This window comes from Rhipicephalus sanguineus, chromosome 5 (genome assembly GCF_013339695.2).
Source record: "Rhipicephalus sanguineus isolate Rsan-2018 chromosome 5, BIME_Rsan_1.4, whole genome shotgun sequence".
NCBI classification, from domain to species: domain Eukaryota; kingdom Metazoa; phylum Arthropoda; class Arachnida; order Ixodida; family Ixodidae; genus Rhipicephalus; species Rhipicephalus sanguineus.
In genome coordinates, this window is record NC_051180.1 from 199,732,522 (window position 1) to 199,759,155 (window position 26,634).

General features: G+C 48.2%; 2 protein-coding genes across 4 annotated transcripts in view; one reads left to right on the forward strand and one right to left on the reverse strand.

Moving 5' to 3' along the window:
• The window catches only part of LOC119394569 (amphiphysin), a 669,247-nt gene that overhangs the window by 398,365 nt on the left and 244,248 nt on the right, over nucleotides 1–26,634 (reverse strand). The window lies entirely within an intron of this gene.
• The window catches only part of LOC119394570 (26S proteasome non-ATPase regulatory subunit 3), a 143,749-nt gene that overhangs the window by 96,196 nt on the left and 20,919 nt on the right, over nucleotides 1–26,634 (forward strand). Inside the window, exon 10 of the mRNA XM_037661892.2 lies at nucleotides 22,679–22,729. Within this exon, the coding sequence (XP_037517820.1) occupies nucleotides 22,679–22,729 (51 nt within the window). The remainder of the gene's footprint in view (nucleotides 1–22,678; nucleotides 22,730–26,634) is intronic.

Below are 26,634 nucleotides of genomic sequence, written 5' to 3' on the forward strand. Positions count from 1 at the left end.
TCGAGGTCTTTGTCAGCGTCGGCGAAGCCCTCAAAGGTTATCCCGGCTGGAATCGACACGCCGGCAGCGCGCAGGTCGTCGAAGGCAACGTCCGCGGATGGCAGTTCGTCACACACGCTGTCCACTTGGGGCGAGACAGCCGCCTCGGCGTCGAGTGTGAAGCCCGCGTGGCGAAAACAGTCCCGCAGAGTCTCTTGTGTAACCGCCTTCCACGATTCCGCTTGCATGCCGACGGCAGACCTGAGGTAAACAGCGTAGCTTTTCCCGCTGTCGGAGCAGAGCACCATGCGGCTGAGCACGCGTGATTTGTAATGATGCTTCAAGTTACCAATCACGCCTTGGTCCATCGGCTGCAGGATTGCTGTGGTGTTCGGCGGCAGAAATTCAATCTGTACAGCCTTTAGGTCCTTGATGTGGCCATGCGCAGCGCAGTTATCCACAAACAGCAGTACTCTTCAATTTTGCTGCTCGAACCTTCTGTCCAGCTTGCGCACGTACGCTTCGAATAGCTGCTGCGTTACCCACGCCTTCTTGTTAGCTTCATAGAGAACAGGCAGAGTTACTGCCTCCTTGAAACATCTTGGATGCTTCGACTTGCCTATTACTAGTAACGGAAGCTTCTCGCTGCCTGACATGTTGCTGCCAACGAGGACAGTGAGCCGCTCCTTGTTCGAGGATATGAAAACAACCAAAATGGCGGCGTCGGTGGTGACTTTGGGTCGGCGGTTAACAGTAAAAAGTCCGGGAAATCGGATGGCGAAGGCTATAAGCGTCCGGAATTTCGGACTATTTAATACATTGACTCTATGGGGAACTTGACGGTGCCACAGATGAGTCCGGGAAATCAGGCATGTCCGGAATTTCGGGCGTCCGGGAAATCGGACGTCGACTGTACTCTGCGCAGAGACATTTGAAACGCATTTGGAAAAGTCCAGCTGTGATAAAATGGCAAATCAAAGCATCAACTTTGATCAGAATGTGGCAAAAGTGTCATGTGTTTCGCTGCGCTTTGCATATCAGATGAAGTGACCCTATAGAATGTTTTACTATGAACCGCTTATTTGCTAATTCTGTAAACAGTTGCGAGAAGACGACTGCTTTATTGGAATGGAATGAAATAACTTTATTTAGGTCCTTCGGGGCGTGAACTAGCACGTAACGCGCCGCTCCCACGTCGAGAAATACCAGGATGGAATGAGAATGCAGTACAGTGGGCGACCGATAGCTACGAAGCTGCTCTTTGATAGAAGTAAACTTTTAAAAATAAATGAACGGCAATATATACGTAATGATACGTTAACAATTTTATTCGTATTATTGGTGCTACCTACGAGTTTTACATATCTCTGCCTTAAAAAGCTGCTTTAGCTCCATTATTATATGGTGCAGCAAAATAGTAGGAAAGAATGAAGTAGGGTACTCAATGCAGTTGGTGGTAGTAAAAAGAGAAAATACACCTTATTTATTCGACAGTGTACTATCATCTATACCAGCACAACATGCATAGGCAGCATAAAAGCCACAAAACGCTAGACAAGCTTTGAAAGCTTTCGCATCAAAAGGTTTTTCACAGAATAAATCTCTTTGCTTGCAACTCGCGATCCATGGAATAGCATGTCGCCATACTCTCAAGCGGTCACTATCCTTCGGAGCAGCGAAAAGGGACACTTTCTTCGGGCACGATTTGTAGCCAGAGTTGCATCGCGGAACAAAACACTTCTTGCCCATCTGGGCAATATAAGTTGTATAAATAAGGATAAGCTATTTCAAACATGCTAGCATGGCAGGCGTTCCGAATGGCGAACGTACCTGTGTGAAAGGGACACCACGGGAGGCAGAGCACCACTACCTTTCGCAATCAGACAATGCCTACAGATCAAACCAATACCCAAAAACACCCTGGCGGGCAGACACGACACCAGGAGAAAAGCCAGAGCAGATAGGCTAAGCGAAAAGCACAGGCAAGACCAAATTGCGGTCTTTGTCGATGCCACCAGCCAGGGACACAACACATACACCCTGAGTTCCATGGACGGAAAACTCAAAATCGTAAACGTGGCTTCCACTAGAGCCGCATCAATCAAGGAGGCTGAAGAAATGGCCATAGCGCTGGCCATTATGAATCCAACCGCCCACACTGTCCTTAGCGACTCTAGGAGCGCTATTCTCAGCTGTGTAAGGGGAAGTGTGGGACTAAATACAGCCAAGGTCCTGAGAAACTTCAATGAGAATGACAGAACCAAAATCAATCTGGTCCGGGTTCCTGCTCACTTGGGAAGCCCCGGTAACGAGGAGGCGCATAAAGTGGCCCGAGGGTTAGCAAACCGGGTCACGCTGTCCTTGAAACCGGGCCCCCCGATAGGAGAGGCAGTGACCTCCTATAACGAACTTACAAATGTGTATAAAGATGACAGGAGATTATACCCCATACCACACAGCAACCTCACGAGAGTGCAGGCCACTATCCTTCGCCGAATTCAAACGAACACCCTAACCACTCCTCACCGCTTAGCGATATTCACAGGCGGAGAGGTTGACTCAACATGCAAAAATTGCGACAAAAATGCCCTAGCAAACCAAAGTCACATCCTCTGGGAATGCGAGGGCCTTCCCCCACCCAGAGAGCCTCTGCCAGCTCCCTCCGAAACGACATGGGAGACCTTAATACGGTCCCCCGACAAAAAATTGGCTGCGTATCTGCGTGCTTCGCTGCAAATGTCGTCTAAAGACGATAGAAGAGGCACTGCGTGAGATATGGACGCCATCTGGCAATACGTCGGGAAACATGAGTGCTGTGTTGCGGGCTGGTAGTCCCGGCACAGCAGCAGGCGAAGACCGGCGGTGACCAACGCGACCAGCGGGGACGCCAGCCAGCCCGAACACGCAGTTTGGCGTGAAGTGCTGAAGCAGAAGAAACATCCGTACTCAACGAGTACTCTCCACTCACTCTTTTATTTACACGTCGCCTGGGTAAAACAGGAATGCCAGAGCGGCGCCCCATGGCATTCGTACAGTGCAATACAGAACCGAAACACAACAATGAGCTCGTGCAGAGGGCACGGAAGAAGGCAAGTTTCAGCGCAGTCGCATTTTCAGCGCAGCTTAAGAAACTATGGTCTTTAAAATTACGTATGTATGCATTTTGTATTAAAGGAACACACCACCTAATATTTACCTAGTGATGTTGCGCCTTAGATATGCGTAATGTTTGCTTTTTGATCGACAGTGTACACAAGTATGAACCTAGTCAGCCGTTCAAGATGGCTGGTCCTCGGGCAAGTGGTTCAACTTTGGCCGAGTGGCTGAATCGAGTGACGTGCCGACAAACAGAAAGACAGACCAAAATTTCTCCATTTGAGTATCCCAAGAAAGACTATAGTCTTTAAAAACTGCAGAAAGCAGTCGTTGCATGGGCAGAAGAGGTCGCCGCAGACAAGCAACCAGCTCCAAACCCATGAAGTTTCTTTTAATAAAGTTGTGTCCTCCTGGAAAGGAAACCCAGTGCTGGGCACTAAGTTCTACAACTGCTACTACAACAGGCAGCAACATGTCTGTAAGGAATAATGCAAGGCACAGTCAGAATGGTATGCAACGTGCTATGATGGACTGGTCTTTAAATGGATGTTAACCTCCATTACCACACTCCAGCCAGCAGGTATAAATGTTTCAAAGGGGGCTCTTGAATCCATCTGATATGCTGCGTACACAATGAAACCCCATGAGAGTTAAGCCATTCATTTAGGAATTTCTAATACCCCTGTCACACAGGGCAGCTTAAGTGCACTTTGAGGGAGTGCACTTCGCCGCTAGTGTCATTTGCACGCTATCACACAGGAACGCTTAGCGACACTTGCTGCAAAGTACACTTGCCGGCAAGTGCGTTCGCCAAACTCACTTCGCTGCGACGGAGTGTCTAGCCTCGGTAGCAGTGGCTTCCAAATAAATACGTTAATGCAAAACGCGGCGATCATGGAATTTTTAAACCATCGATCTCGTTATTAAAAATACTGCCGTGTATTCAAACAAATCATACTACAGTCAAACCTCGTTACAACGAACACCACATTAACGAACATTTCAAATTAACGAACTTTTAAGAAATCCCGTGCTGACTGCTTATAGTTTCAATGTAAAAATATTTCACTACTACGAACTTCAGAATAACGAACATTTCAGAATAACGATCGTTATTTAATTCCCGTGTAATCTTAACACCTCAGTACTACGAACTTACAGCCCGAAATGCGAGGATTCTTAGATTTCAGTGTATCAGTCGTGGCAGTCGGAGCTGTAAGGTAGCAGACGGCGCAGCGCGAAGAGCGGACGCCCTCCCGCAAAAACCTGAGATGGCGCGGGAGGAGAAAGACGCGGGCGGAGAACTTTTTTTTTCCCCTCCGTTGCGGAGGCGACAACGCATCAGGTTTTGTAAAGGCCCAACCGCATGCATTGCACGCGACTTTCGAGCGAAGGCGACTGCGACAAACGGGCTCCGTCGCGTTGTCGCGACGGGAGCACCCACATGTTCGCGACGATTGAAAACTATTGCATGCACGCAGGCAAATTACAAAAAAGAATTACAGAGTAGATGAATGACAACATGGCAAATTTATTATTTTCTTGTTTGAGATAAGGATACCATAAAAGCGTTTCGCGACTTTCTTTTTTTGCAATCTTATGTTTAACCGCGACAGTAGTATCTGCTGTTATCCCATGGGGCGCCCGGAAGCGTACACTGCCTACGCTACGTCGCACTTTGCAAACTGCATTATGTTGGGGTTAGTCCACGAGACGCATCTCGACAATGTTTCCTCTTGCTGTCATAGAACGTTTAAGAAAAGCCGCAGCGCCTCACATCGTTGCTTCGCAGGGAGAAGGGCTACCTACCTCACACGACGACGATGTTGTAGTGATGCAGAACTATCGATGGTACTATCGATACTATCGATAGCCGAGTCACTATCGAACTATCGATGGCGCTATCGATAGTCAAAAATTCGATGGTACTATCGATAGTATAAAATCAACAGCACGGACTCACTGCAGAATGAACTTGCTTCCCCGCGCGCATGGTACATACTGGAGCCGAAGGAGCAGGCTGAAGGGCAAGAAAGTTGACATGATTGTGTTCTTCACCAGAGTGCTTTGCTGACACATGATTATAAAGTCAAACTGTTCAGCTGTAGCGGATAGGAAGACGTTACATGTGGTGGGACTGCGCGGCTTCAAATTGATATTGGATTTGTTGGAACGCACTGCGAGGCCGAGCTGGGCGAGCAGGTCGCGCAAGCGAAGTAAGCCACTCGCGTCCCAAACAACAACTGAACATTTATTTCCTTTGAAGTGCACGAAGAAAAGTCACGTGGTTCCTCTCGTGCTTGCGCTGTTGGCCTTCGCGCACACACAGAAGCACACATTCGCACACCCTCAGAAGCGCCGTTTCACGGCGCTACAGTACTCCCCCCCTAGTAATTGGGTCAACACCACGTTGTGGTTCATAAGTTCATTCGCACCGGAGGTCTTGTGTGTCGCCCACTCCGCATGAACCTTTCGACGAATGGTTGGGCTGGTTCAGTCTGGTCTGCTGGTAGCCTTTCTGGCTGTGGAACTCGAGGTGGTGCACGCACTTCACTGCTGTCCACGTGCGCTGGTTTTATGCGGTCAAGCGAGACCACGTCATGACGGCCACCCCTGTCGATCGTGATGCGCTTTTCTCCTCGTTTCACCACCTTGAAGGGCCCATCATAAGGGGGCTGGAGTGGACGCCGTAGAGCGTCGTTCTTCACGAATACGTGAGAACAGGAGGAGAGATCACTGGGGACGTGGACAGGCCGTGGTGCTGGCAGACGCGGAGGGACAGGGCGCAGCTTGCTCATAATGTCCTGCAGTCGCAGGGCGTACTCGCTGTTGGCCTGGGCGTTTGCGTTTTTACTGTCGGCGACAAACTCCCCCGGAAGGCGAAGTGTTGTGTATACGAGTTCAGCCGAGCAGCAGCCAATGTCCGCTTTCAGAGCCGACCTGATTCCCAACAAAACCAGAGGTAGAGCCTTGACCCAACTGTGACTTTAAGTTGCCGTCAGGCTATCAGTTGGCGATGGAACCTTTCCACCATACCGTTGCTGATGGGATGGTAGGCCGTTGTTCTGATGCGCCGGATTCCTAGGACCCGCGTGATGTTCCCGAATAGGGCAGACTCGAATTGCGTTCCGCGAAGGCCGTTGTTCTGATGCGCCGGATTCCTAGGACCCGCGTGATGTTCCCGAATAGGGCAGACTCGAATTGCGTTCCGCGATCCGTTGTCACAGTCGATGGGACTCCGAATCTCGCTACCCAGTGGCAGACGCTACCCAGTGGCAGTGTGCAACCGTATCGGCAGTGATATCTGGGATGGGGACGGCCTCCGGCCATCGCGTGAAGCGGTCTACGCAAGTTAGCAAGTAGTTTTGTCCTTGACAATAAGGCAGTGGTCCCACAATGTCCAAATGTACATGGGAAAATCGAGTGTCCGGCTCGGGGAAAGATCCTAAGGGGGTCACAGTATGGCGCTGCACTTTGGAGCGCTGACAGGAGAGGCACTCCTGAGTCCAACGTCGGACATCCCGGTTTATTCCGGGCCACACGAACCTAGCTGTGCAGAGTCGCTGTGTGGCTCGGATTCCTGGATGCGAGAGGCCGTGCAGCGATTTATAAATGTTGCGGCGAAGATCCGGGGGCACGAACGGTCTGGCCCTACCGGTAGACGTGTCACAACATACAGCTCCTGTCGGCCCATCTACCCATTGCAGCTTCAAGGCGCTAATTGTGGACTTCAGTAGGTGCTGCAACTCCGGATCGCTGCGTTGGGCCGTCATTAGTGTGGTGAAGTCAACGCCGCTTGGTAAGGTGACGGCGTCCACTTGGCTGCGCGAAAGAGCATCTGCCGCTGCGTTGTCTTTCCCGCTGACATGGCGTATATCTGTCATGAATTCTGCAATGTAAGACATTTGGCGGAGCTCTCGTGCCACATGTGCACCCGTATCTGAGTTGATCGCGTGCAATGCGCAAGTCAGCGGCTTGTGATCCGTGAGCACAAAAAATTCTCGACCTTCTACATAGTGGCGTAAATGTCGTATAGCCGCGTATATGGCCAGGAGCTCTCTACCAAAGGTGCTGTATCGGCGTTCGGCTGGGCTCAATTTTCTGGAGAAGAAGGAAATTGGTTGCCACCTTCCGCTTGACTTCAGCTGTAGTACTGCTCCGATAGCTGTGTCTGAGGCGTCCACCATTATGCATTGCAGTACCCCAGGTTGCGGGTATGCGAGCAGGGCAGCATTCGCGAGAGACTCCTTAATATGCCGAAACGCATGTACCGCTTGGTCGTTCCACTGAATGTCGCTTGCCTTAGTTCCTGGAGTTGCTAGTAGTCTGTGCAGCGGGTGAAGGATGTGGGCGCACTTCGGAACGAACCTACGATAGAAGTTTACGAGTCCTAGGAACTCTCGGAGCTGACGGATGGTTTTTCGCTGTGGAAACTGCCGTACTGCTTCGACCTTGTCCGGATGTGGTTGCACTCCCGCGCTTGAAATGCTGTGGCCCAAAAATGGTAGCGCTGGTACCCGGAACACGCACTTGGCCGTATTGATAACGATACCATGTTCGGCCAGTCGCTGTAGCACGCAGCGTAGGTGACTCTCGTGCTATTCGGGCGTGCGGCTAGCAATCAGCAGGTCATCCAGGTAAACCTTGCAAAAGTCGAGGTCCCGGACAACGCCATCCATGAATTGTTGAAACGTTTGGCCAGCATTCCGTAAGCCAAAAGGCATCCGTAGAAATTCAAACATTCCGAATGGCGTTGTTATTGCGGTCTTGGGAACATCCTCTGGTGCTACAGGTATTTGATGGTATGCTCTCACCAGATCTATTTTGGAGAAGATGTTCGCGCCCTGCAGGCCAGTGGTCAGGTCGTGGACGTGCGGCACTGGGTAACGGTCCGGCACCATCACACGGTTTAGTGCCCTGTAATCCTCGCAAGGACGCCAATCACCACCTGTTGATTTGGGGACCATGTGAAGAGGCGACGCATACGGGCTGGATGAAGGGCGTATTATGCCGAGTTCCATCATATGCGAAAACACCTGCCGGGCTAGCCGTAGCTTCTCGGGCGAAAGACGCCGTGGCCGCGCGTAGACCGGTGGTCCTGTGGTTTCTATGTGATGCTGAACATCGTGTTTCACTTCGGCGAATGCCTGTTGCTGTTGCGTCAGCTCTGGGAACTCTTGTGCTATGGCGGTGAAGCGCGATTCTCCTGATGGACGGAGTAGGGTCGGGCTGAGCGGAGGACGCAAACACGGCTTGCCTTGAACCACTGCACGACATAGAGGATCCTGAAGCCGTTTGTTTCGAACATCAACCATTAGACCGAAGCGTTGCAGAAAGTCAGCGCCCAATATGGCGAACTTGACATCAGCGGCTATGAACACCCATTTGAACGTTCTGTTGAAACCGAAATTCAGCGTGAGTGAACGGTGTCCGTATGTTCGTATCACCGTGTTATTGACGGCTTGGAGTGGCGATGTAGTTGGATTCTTCCTTTCTGTTTGTGACGCTGGTATCACGCTCACCTCGGCGCCTGTGTCGACTAAGAAACGAGCCCCGTTGTTGCCGTCGGTAACAAAAAATACCGAGGGACGACTTAAAGGCAGCGTAAAAGCACTGGTCGCCCTCAGTGCTTGCCGCGGTCGTTTCCCGAGCGCGCGCAGGGTGGAACACAGTGACGCGCAGCATTTCCAAACCATCGATGATACCAGCATATATTTTGTCGCTGAGGTTGTGATAGCGACGTGTTTGGCTCGCTTGCTTTGTGTGCTGCACTGCTTGTACACAAAGCTGATAGCATGTCGGTGAGTCGAGAAATATCTGCACGCATTTGCTGCAGTTCATCCTGAGCCTGTTCTCGCACGGCAGCCAGTGATGTGGGCATGGTGACCGCCATGAGCTGATCAGCGAGCTCGGCGACCGCAGCTAGGTCTTTCTGCTCTGACGCCTCGTCAACCAAGCGAACACTTGACGGCAGCTTTTGCAAAAATGGTTCTCGAAACAATGGTCCGTCTACAGTGTTTGTTGTTTCGCTGTGCAATAATTGCATGTGTCGCAACAGCTGACTAGGAGTACGGTCGCCGAGGTTCGTGTCGTGAAGCAATTGCTGTAGTCGCTGCGATTCGGGGGGCGTGACACAGCGGATGAGCGTTTCTTTTAGTGTTACGTATGCTTTTTCAGCAGGTGGGTCGAGTAAGAGATCCCGTATTTCACTGGCTGTGGGTGGCGGGAGGCTGCTTACGACGTAGTGGTATTTGGTCAAGTCTGATGTGATGCGTCGCGCTGCGAACTGGGCCTCTACTTGAATAAACCAGAGTGCGGGGTCCGCGGTCCAAAAGGGTGGCAGATTACCGTCAACTGAGGAGACTGTCGGCGTAGCGCCCGTTGTGGACGTCAAAGTCATAGTCGCGGAGTCTGTCGTCGACGTCGAAGGCATGGCGACGTTAAAGCTCAACCCCGGTGGCTGCACCACTATTCCGGATCACCAATCTTGGAACGCACTGCGAGGCCGAGCTGGGCGAGCAGGTCGCGCAAGCGAAGTAAGCCACTCGCGTCCCAAACAACAACTAAACTTTCATTTCCTTTGAAGTGCACTAAGAAAAGTCACGTGGTTCCTCGCGCTTGCGCTGTTGGCCTTCGCGCACACACAGAAGCACACATTTGCGCACCCTCAGAAGCGCCGTTTCACGGCGCTACAGATTTTATGATTTCAAAATAAAAAAATATATCAGAAAGGTAATTGCAAGGTGTAACTGGTTGCTTTCGGATACGAATTTATTGATGGATATTTTCCGCTATTTTCACTGCTGAAATAAATAATGTCTCTACCAAAAAATGCTCATAATTTAAGCGAAGCTGGTAGTAGGCTATCGCAAATATTTTGGCAATATGACCGGCCAGCAACCGCATCATTATTCACACCACTATCGATAGTATTGTCACGTGGTTGTGACGGTGAAGAATGCTGCAGCAAGACTGGGAAATACGGACACCTTTATTTGGGCGAACTTACTTGTGCCCAGAAAATCAAAATCCAAAATACAAGCGATACACGCTGCGCACTGATAGCGGCGGGAGCAGTCGCCAGCCGTTGAGTAATCTGATCATCGGTGGAATGATCACGGACTGTTTCAAATAAACGTGCCTTGTCTGACGTTCACGTGTGCATTGTTGTGAGAAACGAGTTCAAGGACGTACCGTTGCAAAGGTAGGACGTTTGCGTTACTAAAATTCTATTGTTATGGTAAATTTTCGGGCTTTCACCATAACGAACTTTCAGAATAACGAACATTTTTCCGCGGTCCCCTGAAGTTCGTTATACCGAGATTTCACTGTACAACAAAAAACCTCACTACTCTCGCCCTCGGGCAGTTTGCGGTGACGTTCGCTAGGGGGATGCGGGAGCACATGCCGTGCAATGGCCTCGTCCGTCGTGTTGTTTACTTCCTTGCACATGTGTAGGTCAGTCATTCTTTAGTCATTTGCGATGGTGTGTGCCACGGGTGCCACTTCCACGAAGACAACATGGTTCGACGCAGACGCGGGCCCTCATACGCCTTTGGGAGGAGCAAATGAGTGCTGCCAAAACCACGGCCGGTCTAGAGGCGCGCGCTCGCTAGGAGCGAGCGCGTTCCTCCAGACGGCCGTGCCAAAAACACGCTACAAACGCCCGTCACCACTACGCGTCCCTTCTGCACCAGAGTCCGCCATTTTTGTTTTCGATTCGTGTTTGATATGACACTGCCTTGTCTCGGCTCGCAATGACCAATGATGTTATGCGGTTGCAATATTTACTTCATTTGCGCGCAAAGTTTATTGCAAGTTATGTTCATGCCTATAATACGCTATTAAACAGCGAGCATTGCCAAAAATAACAAATATATGTTGCGCTACTAAACCACCAATTGCCACTGCCATCATTTCCAAAGCACACTTCTCTTTCTCGTGTAGCAGCACGCCGCCAAAGTGACACTCTGTGAGCCTAAGTGCACTTGCTCAAAATGACACTAAATTTGCCAGTGTGACCGGGGTATAACCTACCATTGTCAAGTGGTGCTTCCTTCTGACAACCATAATCCAGCGAAACGTCTACCCCCCGCCGCTGCTTTCTTTTTCTCGAAATACCTCTTTCCGTTTCACTCACCCAATTCCTTCCGAAGGTCGTGGGATCGAATCCCGGCCATGGCGGCGGCATTTTTTCGATGGAGGCGAAAATGTTTGAGGACCGTGTACTTAGATTTAGGTGCACGTTAAAGAGCCTTAGGTGGTTGAAATTTTCGCAGCCCTCCACTACAGTATCTTTCATAATCATATCGTGGTTTTGGGATGTTAAACCCCATATATTATTATTCACCCAATTCCTTATTAAGTGTACTTTAATGCTTATTGCAATAATAACTGAACCAAAACCTAAATAAACACAGCATGTTATAAAGCATTAATGGAAAAATATAAACTTGAAATAAACTAGGTATTCTTTGTTACCTACGTATTGCTTACAACAGGTGACGTGACACGCCATTCAGAAAGTACACTATAGGAGGCTTGAAGCACTGGTGGTGATGTTACTTTGTGAATGCTGTAGGCTACAGTTTTTACATTGTTAGGCGGTTTCTTATGCTTACATGTAGTGCATCTGAGGCGTGCACAGGAACAAAATATTCACATAGTCATTGTTTTTATTTTACACCAACTAGAATATTTTGGAAATTCGTGTTGGTACACTGTAAGCTCATTACACTCGAACCTCGCTATGACAAAGTCGCATCTGAAACGAAAATAAGTTTGTTCTATCCTAAAATTCGTTATAACCGATAATTCGTTATATCGAGGTCTGAGTGTATCACTGTTTGCGCAACCTGCATTTCCCTACGTGTTTCTATCTGTTGGCTACCGCCACTGAATTTTCTTGCTGTTGTGTATTTACTCTCAAATCAGAGCGACATGTGCGGTTACCCTAATTAAAGACGAACTGCCTAAAGTTTGAGAGTTGTAACAAATGCAGCTTTGTAAATGATGTGGCCCCCGTTGAAGCGGTTGACGTGAGGGTGTTACACCCAGCGCAGCCTGTCAGAAAAGAAGGGAAGCACATCTCTGTGTTCGGCAGGGAGGCTGTGTGGTGGAGGCAGAGTGTCGTTGCACCTAAGCTATTCTAACACCGTGCCCTAAAGAGGCTCGCTGCTGTTCCCTGTGCACCCGCCTATCCTCGCCGACAGGACGGTGCCACCGCGCCACCACAGCGCCATCTTTTGCTCGACGGCGAAACTAACCACGCTAACGACGACATCTGCCGGACATGCGTGCCATGTGGCGAAAACGACCTTACAGGGGGTGATAGCACCCGCACACGTTGTTAAAGGTTTTAAAACTCTCAAAACACACAAAAATCCTGTCATCGTCACGCTCTACTATGCACAGTTTACGCATCTAAACAACATGTTGTAGTATGCTGGGTGTCAGGCCACCGTGAGATCGAAGGAAATGTGTTGGCTGACCAGCTAGCTGCATCTGTCTATGAAAATGCTGTCGATACATCTGTTGGAATGCACTTGTCCTGGTTTCTTTCTTGTCCCGTGTTCTTTATTGGTGCTATGGTTGCTGAGGGACGCGCGGCTAGGCCAAGCGAAACAAGTATAAGCAACAGGCATCCCAAACAACAACTGAACTTTTATTATTCACTCTGAAGCTCATGATGAAAAGTCACGTGGATCCTCGTGCATGCGCTCTTGTTGGCATTGTGCACGGAAGTGTCGTTTCGCGGCGCTACAATACTTACTCTCTCCCCCCCCCCCCCAGTGAATGGGTCAACACTGAGCTACGGTTCATAAGTTCATTTGCAACGGAGGTCTTGTACGCCGTCCACACCGTGTGAACCTTTCATCGACTGGTTGGGCCAGTTCAGTTTAGTCTGCCGGTCGTCCTTGTGGCTGTGGAACTTGAGATGATGCACTCACTTCACTGTTGCTGTCCAAGTGCGCTGGTTTTACGTGGTGAAGCGAAACCACGTCGTGACAGCCACCTCTGTCGATGGTGATGTGCTTTTCTCCTCGTTTCACCACCTCAAACGGCCCATCATACGGAGGCTGGAGTGGATGCTGTACGGCGTTGTGCCTTACAAACATGTCAGAGCAGGAGAGATCACTATGGACGTGGACAAGCCGTAGTGCTGGCAGACACGGACAGACAGCTCGTAGCTTGCTCATAATGTCCTGCAGTCGCAGGGCGTAATCGTTGTTAGCCTAGGCGTTTGCATTTTACTGTTAGCTACAAACTCCAATAATGCATGTTGCTGGGCGAGTCGGTCGTACATCATGAAACAAGGTACTGCACAAAGTAAACACGGACTGCGCCCGTCCTCGTTCACTTCCTTGCCCATGTTTACTTTGCGCAGCACCTTGTTTCATGATCTACAAACTCCCCAGGAAGGTGAAGTGTTGTGCCGTATACGAGTTCAGCCGAGCAGCAGCCAGTGCCCGCTTTCAGTGCCATCCTAATTCCCAATAAAACCAGGGGTAGCGCCTCTACCCAACTGTGACTTGGAAGTTGCCGTCAGGTTAGTCTTCAGCTGGCGATGGAACCTTTCCACCATACCGTTGCTGAAGCGGACACTTGATGGCAGCTTTTGCAAAAAGAGTTCTCAGAATAATACTTCGTCTCCAGTGTTTGTTGTCTTGCTGCATAGTAGTTGCATGTGTGGCAACAGCTGACTGGGAGTATGGTCGCCGAGATCCATGTCGCGAAGCAGTTGCTGTAGTCACTGCTATTCAGGGGGTGGATGAGGGTTTCTTTTGGCGTTGCATATGCTTTTTCAGCAGGAAGGTCAAGTAAAAGATCCCTTATTTCACTGGCTATGGGCGGCAAGAGACTGCTTACAACGTAGTGGTATTTGGTGAGGTCTGCTGTGATGCGTCATGCTGCGAACTGCAACTCTACTTGAATAAACCAGAGTGCGGGGTCTGCGGTCCAAAAGGGAGGCTGCTTACCGTCAACTGAAAGGGTTGTCGGCGTAGCGTCCGTCGTGGACGTCAAAGTCATAGTCGTGGAGTCTGTCAGCGACGTCGAAGGCATAGCGACGTTGATGCTCAACCTGAGTGGCAGGGGTGAGACAGCTCCGCATATTGCGCATTTTTGATACGATTCCGTTTTCCTGCGCCAAGCTGCTCCAGAAGCATAAAAATTGCAAAAATGCGCCGAACTGGTCCAAAACCGCCTCAAAAGCCAGAATTTTGATCAACGGAATGCTTTGGCGGGCTAGCTCGTGAGAGCCCATAGTGCTTTTTTAGTGCAAAAACGACACCACAAGAAAAAAGACAACACAGCGCTGTGTTCTGTTCTGTCTTCTCTCTTGTGGTGTCGTTTTTTGTGCTAAAAAGCACTACAGAATTTTGATGCCACGTCAGCTCCAGTGGGGAAAAAGAAAGACTGAGTTGACAACATGATCTTAAGCAGCACCAGGAATACCAAGAAAATATGACGTTCGCAGAACACATAGACGCGCCCAGGCGTGTTTCTTCTATGCACCTTTCTAACGAAGGCTCCCATGGTGCCGCCATAATTTCCTCTGAACTGCTATAAATATGCATGACTCCGTGAAAATGTGCTGCGGTGCCCCGCGCGTGCTGCTTCTACTCTCTAGGCTGTGATGTTCTGGCGTGACTGTCGCTTAGCGAAAACTACCGAGTGACAGTGTACCATTTAACGAAGCCATCGCATGCCGCATCTGCACATCGGGTGTCTGCGGGTAGCAAGAGACCAACGTGGTAGCAGCACTGAAGACTCGTCGTCTAGTGCGTGCCATGAAACTTGCACGATTTGGGGACCCGTGGTGAGGGAACGCGTGGAGCGCTGGTAATTCATGCTTGTGAGCATTCAAACCAGTCAAACGATAATAACGGACACCTCGGCATTTATTCGTGGCTCATGGCGCGTCGGCGATCACATGGCATAGTTTTTCATACGCGGTGATTTTCCACTGTGCTATGTTGGTTTTGTAATCAAAACGCACAGCGAGCACTTTGATACGCGTAACAAGCTCCGAGTGTAAGAGGCATCGGTTTGTGCCGGCTGTGGGCTACATGAGCATTTGGGCTTAGCTTTACGACCGGTGTATCGGTCGATGGCCGTTTTTGCTGTGCGACTGCCATGCCTCCTGTGCGACTGGCAAACCGGGCCTCTGTACGTCCGGCGCTTCGTTTGCGTGAACATATTGCTTACGCTGCACGGTGCCTGAAGCTTGCAGTGTAGGTCGGAGGGCGCTTGTGCGACTCGCGGAGCAGCGTGGGGGGGGGAATTGCAAGTCGATGTAGAAACAGGCCAACGCGGGCAGTGTTAATACTGTGTTAGCATGCGTCGAGAGGCATTGTCACCCACAACCTTCCCCCGTTTCAATCATCTTCACGCTCATGAAAATGTTAGGGGTTCTGTGGCACTCTATAAAAGCCGTTGGGATTCTCCAAGGTCGGAATGCTTAAAAAACCCCTGCGCTAGAGATTTTGCAAGAAAGGCGGCAGCGGACTGATGCGAAGCGCGTCTTTGTCGTCCCCTAATAAAAGCGTGCAGTACGTTTACAATGGCGCTACACCTCGCAAGTACCATACGATCGCGTTTGATGAGATAGTGCGGCGAGGTTTCTTGGCGCCCACGCCACACTCTTGAAGGCGGTGCCGCCCGAGGTGGCCGCGAACGGCGGTGCAGCACGTTTGTTGTTGCCTGTTAAAAGCGTGCAGTAGACTTGACGCTATGCTAACCGCGCGGCCGAGCAGATAGCTGAAGGCGCTTACAGTGATGTTCTCCTAACAAAGAGTAACACTGACCTACAGGAAGCTCTGGGGAAGCTTCAAAATCTAAATAAGCAGACGTACAAAAGCCAAAGCAGTAATCTGCTAAATCTTATCACTAACCTTAAGCAAAGGCCTACTGCTATGTAACAATTCTTGTGCATTTACAATTTTTTTAGTGTTTTTGGGAAATCTGATACTTCTTAGTTTTTTTTTCATATGTTTATGAAATGAACCTAATTTCCAGAACCTTTTTTCAATTATGTCATGTGTTCTTTTTACTCGAGCTAGATAGTTCGCATGGTATGTAAAACGGTAGCGTAGTTCATACTGGCATAGTCTTAAAAAACTCTCCAAAGGCCGTTTCAGTGTTATGTGTATTCTAAGCCAATGAAAATATGTACTTCTCTCTGCAAGTTGCTACAAGTGCCTAAGATGACACATTAAATGCCGCTAACTGCTCCAAATCAAGGTTCTTCTGCTTCAAAATCTAAATTTTGCTGCTCTGAAAACTGCTCCCAATTCAGTTTCAGCCGTCTCACCCCTGCGGTGGTTGCACCACAATTCCGAGTCACCAATGTTAGAACGCGCGGCTAGGCCGAGCCTAAACGAGTATAAGCAACACGTGTCCCAAGCAACACTGAACTTTTATTCACCCTCCGAAGCTCCCGAAGAAAAGTCACATGGTTTGTCGTGCATGCGCTCTTGGCATTGCGCACGGAAGCGCCATTTCGCGGTGCTACACTTCCATACATGTCCCTGTAATGGATCTAAAGCCCCTCCTAAGGAAAACACTTAGGGCTTACTGGCAGCACTTATGGGACAGTGAAACACTGAATAAACTGGATGTTATCAAGCCGAGCCTTGAAAATTGGTCACCAGTACCAAAGTCACGCTGCACACAAGTAGCACTTATCAGGCTAAGAATAGGGCACACACACACAGCACAAATGCATACCTTCTGTCCAGTGGTGATCCATCTATGTGTGAGAGAGGTGGAGAACCACTTACTGTGCTTCACATCAGATCAGAATATGCTGGCTCCTTTAAGGAGCCACACTTTTCCAAGTAACCATCGAATGGCTTCGTTAAAGTAGTTGATTGCCTCACGAAGTGACCACCACAAAATCTTTTAGAATCCGTCAAGTACGAGAGTAGTTGGAGATTTTTTGCACACTGTAATTGCTTTCTCTCTTCTCTCGTCCTGATGAGCACTCTGAACGCTAAGCAGGGAGGGATGGCACGAGGGAAAGAAGTTACGGCACGCCTGTGTCATGACCTTGAGCATGTCTTTTTTTTTTTCTTGGAACGCAGCTTACTTTGAGTGAGCACGGGCACAAGCTGGCCTCTCGCGGCAGCCACGGTAAACTATGCAGCTGACGATGCTCAAATCGCCATGAATTTGGGTATATGGCACGGTCATTTTAGTATATGACGTCTTTTATGGAAAGAAGAGGGAACAATTTCTAGCTGACATTGAGAATTAATTGTAAATTACAGCCGCGGGCTGAGCTGTAATGTTTGGCTCGCGAGTTCTTAGGAGCCACGACTACCGATTGGCAGCGTTTTCTGACCATGCTCAAAAAGTGCCGCAGGGCCCCTTTAAGATAAGGAGGCCATATTGCTTTTTTAGCGCAAAAAACGACACCACAAGAAGAAGACGGAACACAGCGCTACTCTCAACTGACATGGTTTATTGCGTCACTCCACTCTTTCTAGCAGCCAGATACCGTAGGACATGCGCCGTGCACCCTATGCACACAACCACTACACCTTGGACACCTGAGCGCAATCATGAAAGCGCATCCAGAAAGCAAAATTCAGCAGAAAACAAGGTAATGGAAGGCACACTAATGCACTGCGACCCCAATGATTGAATGAAAAAAGCTTCCGATAATTCTGGGGCGGTGGTGTCACGACTCTTCTTTAAGATAGTGGTTAGTCTAAACAAGGCTTGACAATTGCATTTTTTGCAGTGTTGAGCTAAATGTGAGCCTGTACCAGTCGGCAGGGATCGCTCATGTTCTTTAAGGCGCTCATTCACACAGCGGCCTGACTGACCTACATACACTTTGCCACAAGAGAGTGGAATCTTGTAGACCACCCCTACACTGCACTCGACAAACTTCTGGTGTCTCTTTTCACATTGCGGCTTTTGTTTTCTTTACAAACATGCGCCTGCACAACATAGACAGTTTCCGGGGGGCAGAAAATACAACCGGGATTTGGTACCTAGTGGCCACATTCTTAAGATTGTGAGCCACTTTATGGCAATACGGCACTACTACTGGCTTCTTCTCTGTGTCGTTTCTACACCTCTGGCGCTTGCCTTTCAGCTTCTGAAGCAAAACTTCAGAGTCCGACGTCACAACCACACTTGGGTAACGTGCATCCTGCAACCTTTTTAACTGCGCGTTAAAGCTCTCATTAGCTGTGTGATGGCACGTTTCACAACCTTAGAGTGCGCAGACTCGTATGGCAGAAGACCCTTACGTGCACGCGGTGAGTACATCCAGCAGGCGTGACCTGCTTGTAAGGAACGTTGTAGATCCAGAAACTGCAGTTTACCATGGTAAACTGCAGTTTACCATGGTAAACGCGCAGTTAAAAAGGTTGCAGGATGCGCGTTACCCAAGTGTGGTTGTGACGTCGGTCTCTGAAGTTTTGCTTCAGAAGCTGAAAGGCAAGCGCCAGAGGTGTAGAAACGACACAGAGAAGAAGCCAGTAGTAGTGCCGTATTGCCATAAAGTGGCTCACAATCTTAAGAATGTGGCCACTAGGTACCAAATCCCGGTTGTATTTTCTGCCCCCCGGAAACTGTCTATGTTGTGCAGGCGCATGTTTGTAAAGAAAACAAAAAGCCGCAATGTGAAAGAGACACCAGAAGTTTGTCGAGTGCAGTGTAGGGGTGGTCTACAAGATTCCACTCTCTTGTGGCAAAGTGTATGTAGGTCAGTCAGGCCGCTGTGTGAATGAGCGCCTTAAAGAACATGAGCGATCCTGCCGACTGGTACAGGCTCACATTTAGCTCAACACTGCAAAAAATGCAATTGTCAAGCCTTGTTTAGACTAACCACTATCTTAAAGAAGAGTCGTGACACCACCGCCCCAGAATTATCGGAAGCTTTTTTCATTCAATCATTGGGGTCGCAGTGCATTAGTGTGCCTTCCATTACCTTGTTTTCTGCTGAATTTTGCTTTTTGGATGCGCTTTCATGATTGCGCTCAGGTGTCCAAGGTGCAGTGGTTGTGCGCATAGGGTGCACGGCACATGTCCTACCGGTATCTGGCTGCTAGAAGAGTGGAGTGACGCAATAAATCATGTCAGTTGAGAGTAGCACTGTGTTCCGTCTGCTTTCTTGTGGTGTCGGTTTTTGCACTAAAAAAGCAATATGGATTCTCATCAACTAGCCCGCCAACGCATTTTGTTGAGATAAGGAGGCATGAAGGGCTCCTCACGTAAGATAAGGAAATGGTCCGAGTTAAGGAGCATTTCAGAATACGGCCCTTTTTATGTTAAATCTTTGAGGGAAGCCACAAATTTAAAATGAGGGTAGAGTTTTTCATCTATGTTTGTCCACTGCCTTGATATATCAAAGCTCATGGTTAACAGCATCATAGTTGCTAGATAAGTCTACAACACTCTGAACACTGCCATCACTACCGATGCTTTCATGCAGACATGCATCTTCAAAGCTTGACGACCCAATCAAAAGTGGCGCAAGGCTAAAGGCACGGCAGAGCTGATCGGTTCCTAGCTGGTCCTGGCCATACAAAGTGATGCTAAAGTAATGCCAAGTGATGCTAAGTTACAAGAAATAATTTCAAGTGATGTCAAGTTCTAGTTGAGGCCAGCAGTCTCGCTTGGCAGTGCACCGCGATTCCGGGTAAGCGGCTTCCTCATCGGCAGTGCGAACCTTCTTCAGCGTCCCCATGTCTGTGTCTGGTGCATCGCCGCCATGCGGCAGCTGTCTAAGAAGTGCATGCGCAGTTGGCCGTGGCGTCACATCTGGCTCAACCAAGCAGTTGCATGCAGTATCCAGGCAGGTGTGTGTAGGCTAGCGAAGCAGGTGCACAGCAGTGCAACCGGTTGCTAAGCAATGTGCAGTGACGTCAATGGTGAGGAGTTTTTTGTCCACATTGGACAGGCTTAAAGAGCTCCGCTGTTAAACAAGGCTCTGCTTTGTGACTGGTGCAGCAGCAGCACCCTACATGAGGCCGGCATTTTCTGAGACCGCTGCTCAAAGAATGGAGTCTGTAGGCATCCTAGCGTGCAGAGAGGAACTCTCCAGAACGTTAAAGTGGATTGCACAAGCCCAGCTCATTCTTGGCACATAAAAAGAGACATTTTCATCCAAGGCACTTTTACAGCATTTGGGTTTTCACAGAATGATTTATGAGCCTAACTTGTTCTCTTTAGTGCTACAGTAAAACCTCGATAATTTGAAGGCCGCCGGACCGCGAAAATTCTTCGAATTATGCGGATTTCGAATTAACCAAACTGAAGAAAAAAAAGCAAGAAAAACGCACCACAAAATGAAATCAGATCTTCCATGTGACAAAAAAAAATCACTTGAAATAATCAGTGATGCTGGATTGCTTAGTGCGGTAGTTGGCTGCCCCAAATGCCATGTTCTCAAGCCTGCTCACAACACTTAGCATTTCACTATCACCACCGCTGCACTCGACAAAGCTGCGGAAGGTGTTCACGGCATTGACAACAGCCGCTAAAGCGGGCGCGCGGGCGGGTTCGTTATCGTCACCCTCGTCACCATCGTTGCCGTCATCGCCGACTACTCCACTGTCGACGATTTCTTCATGCACATCAGCGTACGATGTTTGTACACCTGCCTCAACATTTGTATACTCTGCGAAGCCTAGTCCGTCGCCGTCGTCTTCGCTGAAGTCTGTGATCCGGGCACACATCGAGTCTCCCTCATCGTCTAGACAGGAGGAGCTGCACACGTCATCCTGATCTTCGCCACCTTCTTTTCGGAACCCGGCATGCTCAAAGCAGCGCCTGATGACCTTTGGCTCCAACTCCTTCCACGCAAAGGCAATCAAACATATCGCACCGAGGAGGTCTACGTTGTACTGCTTTCCACTGTCGTAGCAGAGCAAAACTCGCTTCAACGGGTGGTGGCGATAAATCTTCCTCGTTTGCAGAATCACCCCTTGGTCCATCGGCTGCGATATGGCTGTTGTATTTGCAGGAGGAAGATGATCTTGACAGCTTCCAGGTTCCGATGACACCGTGGGCCGGGCAGTTGTCGATTACAAGAGCACTTTCCGCCCTTTGGCAGCAAACTTCCGGTCGAGAAGCCGCACGTACTCCTCGAATATTGCCGCCGTCATCCAGGCCTTCTTGTTATGCCTCTGTATGACGATATCTTTTGCGGGAAGGCGCACATTCTTGAAGCATCTAGGCTTACCCACCCGGCCGATGACGAGCAATGGGAGCTTGTTGTTTCCCGACATGTACGCGCCGAACAAAATAGAAATCCTTTCCTTGGGCTGCTTTCTCCCCGAGACAGTGGTATCCTTTGCAGCGAATGTTTTTGAAGGAAGCATCTTATAAAATAAAGCTGCCCCATCCAAGTTGTAGACATCGTCCTCTGCAAACTCCTGAAGTAGCGGTGCTAAAGTGCGTTTCCGCCAGTAGTCAACGACGTTTGAGTCCGTGCTATCGCTTTCCCCACACACTGCTAAGTATGTAAGGTTGTTCCGCTCCTTAAACCGAGAGAACCAACCGTTGCTGCACTTGAAGCCTTCGTGGCCAAGGCGCAGGGCCAGCTCGTCAGCCTTCTCACGAAGAATGGTGCCGTTCACGGGGAGGTGAGCGGCGTTTGCGTGCTGGAGCCACTTCATTAAGCGGCTTCAACGTCCGGGTACGTTGGAAACGAATCCTGGATCGTTTCGATGAATGCGTCTTCCCGTAAGCCTCGAACACTTCCTTATTTTTCAAAATGGTCGACAAAGGCATCTTGTACTTCTCTGCAAGTTGCGTGTTCGTGCACGTCGACTTCGCTGCCTCCTCGATTAAGGACACCTTCTCCCGAAGCGTCTTGTACTTCGGCATTGTGAGTCGCGCAAGCAGCCGTGATTTCGCAACGCGGTTGATTCAGGCACTGGTGACAGAAGCGAACACGACGAATGCAAGACTGACAAGACGGCGAACGGGGCGAACCACGCGAAAAAATGCATGGAGGAACCATGGGAAAATGCAACGTGGCCCACGTGAAAAACACGAAACGGAAAACGCACTTAACCAGTTGGTTTCCGGTACTGACAGGAAACGACGTCATAGTCAAACTCAGAACACGAAATAACACAAAAAACGAATGCATTCTGGCTGGCTGGCTGGCTCTGGCTGCCGTCGGATCGCCAGAAAGTCGGTGGAAAACTGAACGTGCCCGTGTCACTCAACCAACAACATGACCTCCGAGATATGCGTTGCCGGGAGGCTGTCCCCGTACGTTGCTGCTGGCGGGAAATTAGGAATTATCCGGATGGAGCCCCGCGGGCTATTCAAATAATCCGGTAGAATTTGCATTGAAAATCCCGGGACCGCTCAGATTCTTCGAATTAACCGAAATTTCGATTTAACCGAGATCGAATTATCGAGGTTTTGCTGTACTTTAAAAGTAATAAGTACTAAACAGTGACTTGCTTGGAACGAATTGGCCGGCCACATGTCAGCATGCACAGGTATGCTTCTGTACATAGAGTGTTGCATTCAGCTCTGCAGAATTGGTAAGGGAAGTGTTTTCTCTTTGTTCACAAGGCAGTGTAACTGAGCGTCAATTAATGTACATGTGCTTTCTTTGCAGGCCATGCGGTTCCCACCAAAGTCTTACAACAAGGACCTTGAATCGGCTGAGGTAAGCTTCTGAAAAATACAACACAAGTCACTAAAAATGATACGTGTGGCAACAGTGCTAGGACAGCTACTTATTTAATATACTCTCAGTGCCTGATGACTTAAAATCCCGAGAGGTCGCCTACCTTTAATTGAGTGAAAAATATGAGGTGGTTTAACATTCGGTGTTGAGTAAGAAAACAAAAAGGTGAAAATGTATAGCGGGAAAACAAAGAACACTCATTTGGTTACTTCGAATTCATTTGTCGTTGAAACAGTCAAACGAACAGTTGCTCTCATTGTGAAGCAAAAGGTCGAGAACCTCCTCACACCGTTTACTCTGTCCTTTCCCTCCTGTGTTCGTTCAATTGAATGCGCAACGATTCCCACCACATCCTCGCACCACACAGTGTTTTCATGGGGTTGGAGGGCACGAAAGCAAGCCGCTCAGGAAGCTTGTCCGTCGTCTGATCCGTAGATAAAAAATACAGCGCCACTTGAAGGAGCGACAACTTTCTGGCTGTGGCCGCCCAAGCACAAAGTGGATGATGTTTTGTCGGTCTTTTGAATGGTTCGTCCAACTCATCCCAGCTAGCTGCACTATCAATGTAATGAAGAAAAAAGACAATTCAGTTTCAGTTTATTATTCATAACAAAATAGAGCACGGTGCATCGTATTCATACAGTTGGGACCCCAGAACTCAATGTGAGTTGAAGAAGGGGTCCCTGTCACAGATAGTGTTATTCACATCTGTGTGAAAAGATCTTATAGATAGATGTTTACAAAACAAATGTTATACAATGTGTAACGGCAACTAAACTATACAAAATGTAAAAGAAAAGATTGCAAAAAAGAGAGAACAGGCAGAACGGTACACAATATGTAAAAAAACACTAAGCTTTTGTGAATTTAAGATGTTTAAAGGAGTGTGTTATTTACTCACCTATTCAACATCATTATTTATCATTTATTATCCCTTAAGGGCCCTGGGTTGGTCATTACATAAGGGGGGGGGAGTATCGAAATATGCATACAAGGTCACATTTACAAAGGAAAAAGGCATGTTAGCTCTGTGCACTGCTATGAAACCGAAAATAAAAACAAAAATGACACATGCTACGCGTTTCCGCATGCGTTTGCAAAGTATTTGCATTGTGGTTTGACATACACAAAAGAGAGAAAGAAAAAGAAGACTAAGAACAAACAAACAAAACAAACATCATAGTACATGTTTACAAAATGATAGATGGACTGGTTTTGTAAGCAGAATCTACAATAAGGAGTGGTTTCGTTATACATTGTTACGGAGTCGAGGACAGTGATGTTATATAACTTTAGAGCCACAATATTTACGAAAGAATAAAGAATAAAAAGGTACAGTACAAAATATTTAATGTACACTTGTAAAAAGCAGCAGCTTCAAAGTAAGCTTCCACTTTCTTGTGTGAGTCGGTGGAGTACAGGTGTCTGCTGTCGGTCAAATTCATTTTGCTAAGTGAGCTGATACTAACTGTCTGGATTTCGAATTGTCACGTTGATGTACTATTGATTCGAGAAGCGAGTTCCATTCTTCTGTGGCCAAAGGCAAGAAAGACTTGCTAAATGCGGTTGTAGCGCCAGTTATACGCTGCACACTCATGGAATTGAAAAGTCGACGTGATGTTCGCACAGGCGCTATTAAAGTGGAGGTTCGAAGATCAGGGCGATTATGATACAGGTTGTGAAACAGTGTCAGACGCAGTGTCTTTCTTCGTTGTGCTAAGGAGTCGAGACCGATGGATGATTTGATGTCAATAATGCTGACCCAACTATTATACTCGGAACTGATGAAGCGAGCGGCCCTATTCTGGACGCTTTCTAATAATTCAATTAAGTAGTTTTGATGTGGACTCCATATAGCGCAGGCATATTCGAGTTTAGGTCTGACGTATACCTCATAGGCAAGTTTTCGGATGTTACTCGGAGATAAAGAAACGGAGCGTTTAATGAAGCCAAGTGTTTTCGATGTATGTGCCACTAATTTCGCGATATCTTCGGACCAGTTGAGCTTGTCAGTGATAAGGACACCTGGATAACGGTACGAATTTACGCATGAAAGAGCCGTGGAGTTTAAAGTGTATGAATAATCTAGGGTGGAATGCTTTCGTGACACTTGCACGCTCTTGCTTTTTGATACATTTAGCTTCATCAGCCAGTGGGCGCACCAAGTTTCTATTACATCAAGGTCTCTTTGCAGAAGTTGCTGGTCAGTGGTAGAAGTTATGCGACGATAAAGAACCCAGTCGTCCGCAAACAGGCGAATTGTGGACGAAATACCACTAGGAAGGTCATTAATGAAGACTAAAAATAAAAGTGGTCCGAGGACAGAGCCTTGAGGTACGCCTGGAATAACTTGAGAAATATTGGAGCGGTGGTTGCCAATAACAGTAAACTGAGTGCGGTCTGAAAGGAACGAAGAAATCCAGGACAGTGCTAAGGGATCTATAGATAGGGAGGAAAGTTTAGCCATCAGACGTTGATGTGGAACCCGGTCAAAGGCTTTAGAAAAATCTAAGTAGACAATATCAGTCTGCAATGAAGAATCTAAATTTAAGTTAAGGTCAGTCGTGAACTCATAAAGCTTGGTATCGCAAGAAAATCCAGAGCGGAATCCATGTTGCTTAGAAAAAAAGAAACAATTTTTGTCCAGGTGAGAAGCGACTTGTGAGTAAATGATATGTTCTAGCATTTTACAAACAATACACGTTAATGAGATTGGTCTATAGTTCGATAGATCGGAACGATCGCCTGCTTTGAAAACTGGAGTGACCTTGCTTAATTTCCAATCATCTGGAATTGAAGAAGTGCACACTGACTGACTGAAAATTGTTTCTAATATCTGGCATGAAATGTCCCTAGTACCTTTTAGGATCTTTGTAGTTATGTCGTCAGGTCCCAGAGCACTGGAGGTTTCAAGCTGTTGATAACTTTAGCTGTGCCTTCAGCTGACATGAAAATTGGAGGCACCTGGCTAAAACTAAGGCTGGGAAAGTGCGGTATATTGCGTACAGGCTCGCGAGTAAATACGGAGGTAAAGAGGTCATTGATAACATCAGCACAACGATCAGGAGGAATGTTTGTGCCCTCTTGGTCATGCAAACTTATATTTTGTCAAGAGTTATGGTTCGGTAACAGAACCTTCCAGAATTCTTTCGGGCTATTTCGAATTATATTTTGCAGGTCTGTATGGAAGAATTTCTTTTTTGAGCGCTTTAAAAGATTCGGGTAAGCATGGAGACATTCAGAGTACTTGTCCCATTTGGATTGACAGTCTGAATTTTTGGCGACCCGGAAAAGGCGTTTTTTCCTATTTAGTAGCCGTCGTAGGGCATTTGAAACCAGTGCGTATCAGCATCACACGAATACAGATAAGTGGTACATATAACTCCATAAGCGACAGTATTTTTTCCTTGTAAAGCAGCCAGTTAGTGTTAACTGTTCAAGTATGGGCACTTATTCTGAATTGATGAAGAAACTCTTCCAGAGCCTGGTTGATTTTCTCATAGTCAGCTTTGTTGTAGTCGCGAATATATTTTAATGATGGCCTACGGGTAGGAATTGAGACGGCCATAGTAAAGAAAAGCAAGTTATGATCGCTAAGGCCACTGGTGCACGATAAAGACTGACACAACTCTGGTTCCGAGACAAATACAAGATCGAGAATGCTGCTATACCGCGCGTTGGAGTTTTAACACACTGAATCAAATTGAAGGTAAGGATTAGATCAAGAAATCTTTTTGACTGTCGAGAGCATGCTGACAGCTCCTCCCAATCGATGTCAGGGCAATTCAAATCTCCACAAAGCACGAACTTGGCACGGCGATATCGGGACTGTAGATGTAAAAGGACGGAATACAACTCATCACAACAGAACAATCGGAATCTGG